The sequence below is a fragment of the Poecilia formosa genome, unplaced genomic scaffold (assembly GCF_000485575.1).
Source record: "Poecilia formosa unplaced genomic scaffold, Poecilia_formosa-5.1.2 Scaffold297, whole genome shotgun sequence".
In the NCBI taxonomy this organism is placed as follows: domain Eukaryota; kingdom Metazoa; phylum Chordata; class Actinopteri; order Cyprinodontiformes; family Poeciliidae; genus Poecilia; species Poecilia formosa.
Window position 1 is genome coordinate 62,017 of NW_006800236.1, and position 8,212 is coordinate 70,228.

An 8,212-nucleotide genomic window follows, 5' to 3' on the forward strand; every position below is an offset into this window, starting at 1 on the left:
AGTACTGTGAGAAAGTTTGATAGTACTGTGAGAAAGTTTGATAGTACTGTGAGAAAGTTTGATAGTTCGTGTGAGAAAGTTTGATATTGATATTGTTTAAATACAAGGGTTTCTTTCATGATTTCTTTGTGGGGGACAATTTTAGACTTTTCCAAGATTGGGGGAGTCCGGATTTTAAGTTGCTGGAAAGGAAAACAACTGCTGACCTCCATCTTCAAGAGGAGCAGTTTTACCGAGAAGATGTATTTAAGCTTATATAAATGCAATATAATATACAATCTTCACTTTCTCTGCACATCTGCGTCTGCTCTTGCACATGTAGCTGCTGATGCATCAGTGGTTTTGTGATTCTCACAGTTCAAACCTCCCACAAATTCATAAGAAGACTGGCTATATGTCAGAAGCAACCAAGAAGAAAAAGTAACTGCTTGGATTGGAAATATTATTTTTGGCAGTTTCTGATTAATGTTAACATCAATAAAAACACAGTGATCGTGAGTTATGTAATATTTTGAGATGTGAATAAAGTCACATTCGCTCCTCTTCAGTTTCCTTTATGAATCAAAGTGTGAAAATGTTCATGTGTTCTTGTTTGTGGTCAGCCATGTTTTTTCTTCTTTACTTTCTCAGATTGTTGCTCAGCCGAATTATTTTTAGCTGTGTGGCTGAATGCAAATGTTACGTGATGTGTTCATGTGACCTGTGGTGTTGGAGAAATTAATTTCCGCTTTATGAATATTAATCTTGGTGTATCGTTCAATCACTTGTGTCTTTATATGGTATAAAATGAAAAAGTTACTGAGAGAATGTCATGGCCCGAGTTCTGTTTTGTTTTCCTTTTTCCTTTTTGGTTTGCCTGCTGCTTCCTTCCCTGTCCACCAGATGTCACCGGATGACTGAGCCCCTGGAGAGATGCGGTGCCAACCCCGTAGGCACACCTGTGTCTAATCTGGAGCTGGCTGCTGTGGTGTATTTATGGAGCGTCTGGCCAACACTCCAGTGCCTGAGTGTTGCCTTCCATGGGTAACGTTTCTCCCCGACGGCCTAGTGACTACCTCTGAGAATTTCCTCGTCGTGCTTCTGCCTCTGAGTTATTCCTCGTTGTGTTCTCCTCGTCAGGTGTTTNTGTGATCTGAGATAAAGAATTAAACAAAAAGTTGTTTGAAGAGGTGTCATACTGGTGTACAAGAATAAAAAGCTGAAGTACTTTCAGCTAAATGAAAAACAACAAAATATGAGAGAATTAAAGACGCCGTAGTTCATGAGGAATCAGCTTTATCACCTCTCACTTCTAATATGGAAGCTGGGATATCCAGTTGTAGCTGAGGTGTTGACCTCTGACCTTTGGCCATAGTGAAACAAATAAGTTAGGTTTTAATAAAATATTTTTTAAAAATAAATTAGTAAAATAGTAAATGAATCCTGAAGATATTAGGAAAAATACTGCCTTCTGAAACCTTCTTTTGGGGTCTGATTGAATTGTTTTCCTTCCCTCATGACGACTTTGATTGTGGGATTTTGTTCATTGTGACACAATAAAATTACACACAGTCAGTTTCCTGATGCAAATGCAGCATAAAACGTCACAAAACATTTGTGTTTGACCTTGCAGGTAAAGAAAAAGATATTAACTTGAGCAGCTTTCTGAGAATGTAGACTGACTACAAACAAGAGCACTGATTGCTCTGATGTTTTGTTTGTCTTTACTTTTCTTATTGATATGTAGTTCTGTTTTTCTTCTAGCGTCTATAGATTTAGATTGGAAAATAAATGTGTGGTTTTCTATCTTTTTAACTTGCTTCAATAAAACTACTTGATTACACAGATTTCACCTGAATGCAGCATTAACTGACATCTACAATAATCGACACAAGAGGGCGCTGTTATTGTGCTGATAGTGATGAAGAGGAGGTTAGAGTTTCCCCACTGTCAGGCTGATAATGGCTGAGCTTTGAAACTGTGAACAAGGCTGGAGACGTGTCATAAAACATAGAAGTGCTGGTCAGATGTTGAACCTTCAAATAAATGATTTTTCTAAAGCTAAAAGCAGAAATGAACTTTTGTCAAACATGTTTGGCTGCAGAATCTCTGCTTAATCATGTGAAAGTTTCCAGGTTTACAAAAATATGCATTATGAGCAACACCAAACTGAACTGATATGAATATGAAGCAACCATTGACGCTCTGTGTCCTGCTGCTAATATATTGTGGTTATGAAACAGGGCAACACATTTCCTTGAGCAACCAAACATTTGGTTCCTTTAGCAGCAATCATTATTTTATTTTATTATCTGATACTAGTTCTGATGACTTACTTGTTTTGAACTGGAAAGTGTTGTGAAGCTGGTTAAACACTAAACTTTTTTTTATGTTAATAGCCTCTTCTTCCTGGAATCAAAGGCTCAAATCCCTCCCTCTGCCCCACCTCTAGTGAAAGAAGAAGCTAATTGGCTGCAGCTTCTCTGCACTGACACGTCATTGGTAGATCAGAGCTCAAAGCTGTTTCTGTTTGCAGAAAATGAAACTAACACAGTCACTGACTGAGAAGAGAAATGGAGCAGCAGGCCGTTCAGCTGGACAGAGAAACTTTCTCCTGTTCCATCTGTCTGGATCTACTGAAGGATCCGGTGACTATTCCCTGTGGACACAGCTACTGTATGGACTGTATTAAAAACTTCTGGGATGGAGGTGATGAGAAGAAAAGCTACCACTGTCCTCAGTGCAGACAGACCTTCACACAAAGGCCTGTTCTGCAGAAGAACACCATGCTAGCAGCTTTAGCGGAGCAGCTGAAGAAGACTGGACTCCAAGCTGCTCCTGCTGACCACTGCTATGCTGAACCTGAAGATGTGGCCTGTGATGTCTGCANAGAGAAGCCCTCCTTTATAAGCTGATTGGACTGAAGTCAGGCCACACCGACATCTGGAAAACCAGACGACTTTCTCCTTCTCTTGTCTTTTTGTCTTCTGAGAGGTAAAGTAACACTCATTTCTTCACCTTGTTTAGGAAAACTACTTTCTGCTTTCTTCTCTTGTGATAAAATATAAATGTTGGACATCATATTTTTGTAGATGTAGTCTTAAAATCATACATAAGATATATAGCATTTGTCTCAAATTTTTCACTTGAAATTAACTTGAAAATCTTTCCCATCATCAGAGCAGCATGAAGACCCTGCCTGGTCGCCTGTTTCTCTGTTTGCTGTTGCTGGAGTTCAGCCTCTCCAAGCCATTGAACGAAACCAACATTTTTGAACCGGGAAAAGTAACATTTGAGCGCTACAAAAAGTTTAAGGTACAGCACATCGATAAGGAAATGACTGTGCAGAAATGCACGGCAGTGATAAAACAGAGAAATATCTACGGCAACGGCTGCAAGGCGACGAACACGTTCATCCTTGCTGATCCAAACGAGGTCAAATCCATCTGTGAGGGTGAAGGAGAATATCTGCATGAAAGTCATCTGACGAAAAGTAAAAGACAGTTCAGTGTCGTCGTTTGCACGTTGACTAAATGTGCCCGGAAACCCCGATGTGAATATGAGGGGAAGCTGCACAGAAACAGATTTGTGTTGGTTCAGTGCTCAGGTGTTCCTGTTCAATATGCAGAGAACATTTTAGACGTTGCAGAATAATTCTTCTCTGAACATTGCGGAGCTTTGTGGCCTGAAGCGTTTTAAAAAGTGATGCTCCACATACGTCTATCTGCTCTTGAAATGCCTGTTTCAATTGCTTGCGCATTGTACAAAAAAAAAGCTTGTATTGCTTTTACAAAAAAATAATAAACTTGGTATAACACATTTACTGCCTCACAGATTGTTTTTACTGTTATTGTATCACATGGGTTTCAAAAGTGTGGAGCGGGGGCCTTTTGTGTCCTTTTACATAATTTGCTCGGCCCCTGACCACGAGTCAAAGATCATAAAAGATTGAACAAAAAAACAGAAAACAAGAAATTGCCTGTTTTTCTTTTCATAAGGCATCATTATGAAGTCTGTTTTGATGTTATACAGATTTACAAAAAATGCTTAATGTTGAACAGGTTAGATGTAAAATATAAATTTTTTAAAAAATCACAGTAAACAAATTAAGCATTTTTAATTTAATGCATTTGAGGTCTTCCAGTAGTTTAAATGTGTGTTTTATTCAATCTCTAATCTGTAGGAAATGAACTTTGGAGCAAGTGAGAACAACTCCGGGTTTTTGATGTGTCAGAGAAATGAGCCACCACGCTCTACTAACAATCATCTTCATTAAAAGATGTAAAACATTTAACAGCATATCAGTAAAAAAAAAAATTAATGTTAAGCTGCTTAGATGGCGACTAAGACGACATGTCTGGTCTTTGAATGATTCCATCAGGTCTTCCATCAGCGTTGCTGCTGACGTGTCTGTGGTTTTGTGCTCCTCAGTCTAAACTTTCCACCAACTCAGAAGAAAACTGCTTATAAAAATAAATATACAAGAACTAACTCTGTTTGAATTGGGAATAAAATAAGGCTTTATTTGTGGCATTTTGCTGATTAAATTAATAACATGAAAATAAATGTTAAATCATATTCTAAGACGTGAGTAAAGTCACATAGGTGTTACCAGGACTTGTCTCGAAAATTACATTTGCTGTGAAACACTCACGTCTCTTCAGTTTCCTTTGAATGCCAAAGTGTGAAGACACTCAGCTCCTGTTGTTTCAGGTCCGCCATGTTTGTTTCCCCTCTACCTTCACTCATAGTTGCTCAACTGGATTTTGTCAATTACCTTTAGCTGCATGGTTGAATGCAAATATTAGGTATTGTTATTATGTTATGCATACACTCAGTGACCAACGGTGTTGAGATATTCATTTTGCGTTATGAGTATCAATCTTGGTGCATCCAACGTTCAGTCGTTTGTTTCCTTACATGATGTCCAATGGATTTTTCTTTTGACAGAAATATTATTTATTATCTCAGTATTATCTCATGGACCTGTTATGGTTGACATAGATACCAGAAAGGCTGCAGATGTGACGGTGATAAAGAATCAACTAATGCTTTTTTAAATATAGATATAATAAAAATGTATTTTCAACAGGTTTCCAGTTTTTAATTGAATTGTTCAGCTGAGTTTGCATGACAGAATGAGACTAAAAACAATATTCGTACAGATCTGTATGGAAAATGTGGTGGAAAATGTGTGAAACTTTTTTTGTGTTTCTCTTCATTCTAAAACATGAACAAAAGAAATAAAATAGTATAATAAATATGACAAATTTTCTATCGTAGATACTTATCAAAAATTATTAGTTGCTAGGAGGGTGAACTTAACTTTCCTCTAAATATTCTGAACTTTGAACATGAATGACTGCAGTTCAGTTTTTAATGTGTGTGAAATGAACTTCGGACCGGTTCTTGTCAGCGCTGGGTTTGTGGTTCTGGCCAAACAAAATGTCACTTGATGTGTCGGAGAAGATGAGTCACCACAAATTTCTAAAATCCAGCCGTCTTTGTTAAAAGATATAAAACATTTAACAGCACATCACTAACAATTTTTCATGCTAAGGTTCTTAGACGCAGTCAGAGATCACATGTTTCATCTTGCATGTGTTTCTGCTGATGCATCAGAGGTTTTGTGGTCCTTCTACTCAGCTGGACAAAGAAAATAAGGAATTTAAAGGTTGAGAATTCACAGGATAGTCTTTATGGGTTGTTGTCTAGTTATGCAATAGAAATTCTGCTTGAAATAATTAAAAGAGACAGAAACCTGCTGGGATCTGATAGATAAAAGATGATGGATGCAGTTTTTTCCCCCCCAGCATATTAGCAGCTTCGACTTTCATGTAATATTTAGTAGGAAGCGACCTGAGGCTCAGTGTTTGTGGTTCACCACGTCTGTTTTCCACAAGTCTATTTTCTGCAAGAAGTAGTTACCGACATGGTTTCTTACAAATCTCGCTTTCCTTTTAAAACGTGATTTAAAAAGATAAAAACTTTATTTTTATTTTATTTTAATTGATTACATTTGAAGGTGTTCGGATTTTATTTGTACTTTTAGTTGCCTTAACCTCGTTGGTGAATTTACCCGTCTTCATTCTGACACAGACATCGAGCCTCTGGCACAAGTGACTCAATATTGTCTTTTCACAATGAATATTGATTATTGTCATACAACCAATCAATTGTTTTTAATTTAATTATTCGCTATGAGGGGTTTGAGAAACCTCACAGGTACATCCTTATTTGGTAGCACACGAAAACCACAACACATGTATTGGTTAGTTAGAAACCTCCCCCAGATTCTTGGACATATTTAATGAGCAGAAAGAGGATAAATGAAAGAGTCTGGCTGCTGAAGTCACAGTTCACTTTGATGTCTGAAAACAGAAGATTTTCTTCTTCCGTTGTTTCCTTTTTCGTCTGACTGGACCTTTCTTTAATTCAGGTAAAATATTCAAAACTAAGTTTCTTGATTCCTGTTTGCAAAGTAGCTCAAGCCCAGTCAGGTCAGCTGAGGCTGTGAACCATCTTTTTTTCTGAATTTACAATTAAACTGTTAACAGAAAGATTTTGTGCAGAGATTGCAAATTTGTCAAGTTTAAAAGTGGAATTGGAGTCATAATACGTTTTTATTCCTAACCAAATTTCAACTTTACAATAACTGTTAACATGTTGAGGTCATGAATAAATGTTCCTGTTATTCTAGGGGCCAACAATGAGGGTTCTGCTCGTTTTCCTGCTGGCGTGTTTCCTGCAGCTGCAGGTCGCTTCGTTCGGCACGTCAGAGAAAACGAACGGCTCCGAACCGGAACTGAAACTAGTTCTGGAAGAGAATTACGAGCTGTTCAAAAGGCAGCACATAGCCAAGGGGATGGTTGCGACTGCCTGCACGTCGGAGATGAAACGGAGGGACATCAACAACAAGAGCTGCAAGGAGAAACACACGTTCATCGCTGAGGAGGAGGAAGACGTGGTGGCCGTGTGCAGGGACAAGGGAGAATATATGAGTGAGAATCATTTGACCAGGAGTGAACGAGATTTCAGAATTGTTGTTTGTAAACACATGAAAAAAGCCAAAAAAGGTCCATGTCAGTACACAGGACAGCAGCGCACCGCAAGAATTGTGATGACATGCAAAACCTTACCTGTGCACTATGAGAAAGACGTTGTGACATTTGAAGGATAATCGTTCTCCGGTGATGATGTTTTACAGTTGTTAAAAAAAAAAAGTAAAAAACATTTACCATTTTTATACCACTGGAGAAGACTCTCATTATTCCCCTTCAAAAAAAATCAACACCAGCAGTTGTCTGGTAATTACAAATTATTTTGTACTTTTTGTTTCATTAATTTTTTTAAAATTCTGCTTTTATTTCCATATCTAATTGTAGACCTCAGTAAATGTTTTATTTTGGCAGTCTGGTTCCGTTAGTGAACGACTTTACTTCCTGCTTTGCTCTTCACTCCTGTTTCATCAACTCAATCACTCAGTTATATTCTATTTACTGATCATTTTATTTCTTCTGCTTCCTGTTTCCACTCAGCTAAGCGGTCTCACCTGTTGCTTATCCCAGTTGTCATTCTTCCCTCTAGATTTTATTCAGATTATGATCTGCTGGTTCCTTTTCACACTGATGAACTGTTTGGATAATACATTTGGCAATGAGTTTCTTAATAAAGGTTTAATTACATTAAATCTGTTTCCTGACTCCCTTTCTATCAGACTGCAGCTACATTGTTGAAACATGGAGCTTATTACTAATTCAGTGGAAATATGACACTTGTCTGTTTCTGCACAAAAAGAATAAAGCTGCAAGTTGCACAAATGCTTAAAAGGTAATAATTTGTGTTACACTCGTATTAATCAGAGTGACGATTCCGTTGTTTGTCAAACCAAACATCCAGCAATCAAAAATCAATGAACCGCTGCTGCACTGTGGTGGTTTTTAATATTTTACAGCTTTATGGTTTCTGGTTAAAAAAAAAAAAAAAAAGCCAGAGCTTTATAAGGCGTCCCATCAGCCACATAAAGCTTTTCCATTATCTGTGGTGACAAATGGCTGCAGTCAGGCTCAGATCAAACCGCAAAGATTAGAAAATGACACTAGAATAGTGAGTCTCACTTACTGCATGCTGTACAGAGAGGAAGAGGAGAAGCCCAGCCAACCATGATGCTGCAAAAACAGCTACTCTTTAAAAGTGGATGCAAAATTTTGAAGTTGAGAGTAATTTCAACTCA

General features: G+C 37.8%; 3 protein-coding genes across 3 annotated transcripts in view; all 3 read left to right on the top strand.

Annotated features, from left to right (window-relative positions):
• Positions 1 to 2,875: 2,875 nt before the first annotated feature.
• Positions 2,876 to 3,798, top strand: LOC107832921 (ribonuclease-like 3). The gene is made up of 2 exons (XM_016660748.1): positions 2,876 to 2,973; positions 3,160 to 3,798. Exon 2 carries the CDS (start codon positions 3,166 to 3,168, stop codon positions 3,631 to 3,633), a length of 468 nt encoding a protein of 155 aa, XP_016516234.1. The 5' UTR covers positions 2,876 to 2,973; positions 3,160 to 3,165; the 3' UTR covers positions 3,634 to 3,798.
• A 2,528-nt stretch (positions 3,799 to 6,326) lies between these two features.
• On the top strand, positions 6,327 to 7,334 carry LOC103151910 (angiogenin-like). The gene is made up of 2 exons (XM_016660747.1): positions 6,327 to 6,418; positions 6,680 to 7,334. The coding sequence occupies exon 2, from the start codon at positions 6,689 to 6,691 to the stop codon at positions 7,157 to 7,159; it is 471 nt and encodes a 156-aa protein (XP_016516233.1). The 5' UTR covers positions 6,327 to 6,418; positions 6,680 to 6,688; the 3' UTR covers positions 7,160 to 7,334.
• Positions 7,335 to 8,029: 695 nt separating this feature from the next.
• Positions 8,030 to 8,212, top strand: part of LOC107832924 (tripartite motif-containing protein 16-like) — a 5,227-nt gene continuing 5,044 nt past the window's right edge. The window contains exon 1 of the mRNA XM_016660751.1: positions 8,030 to 8,038. Within this exon, the coding sequence (XP_016516237.1) occupies positions 8,030 to 8,038 (9 nt within the window). The remainder of the gene's footprint in view (positions 8,039 to 8,212) is intronic.

What these genes read in the sequence shown, in the direction of transcription:
- LOC107832921 (XM_016660748.1), top strand. Translation starts at nt 3,166, where the DNA reads ATGAAGACCCTGCCTGGTCGCCTGTTTCTCTGTTTGCTGTTGCTGGAG.
- LOC103151910 (XM_016660747.1), top strand. Translation starts at nt 6,689, where the DNA reads ATGAGGGTTCTGCTCGTTTTCCTGCTGGCGTGTTTCCTGCAGCTGCAG.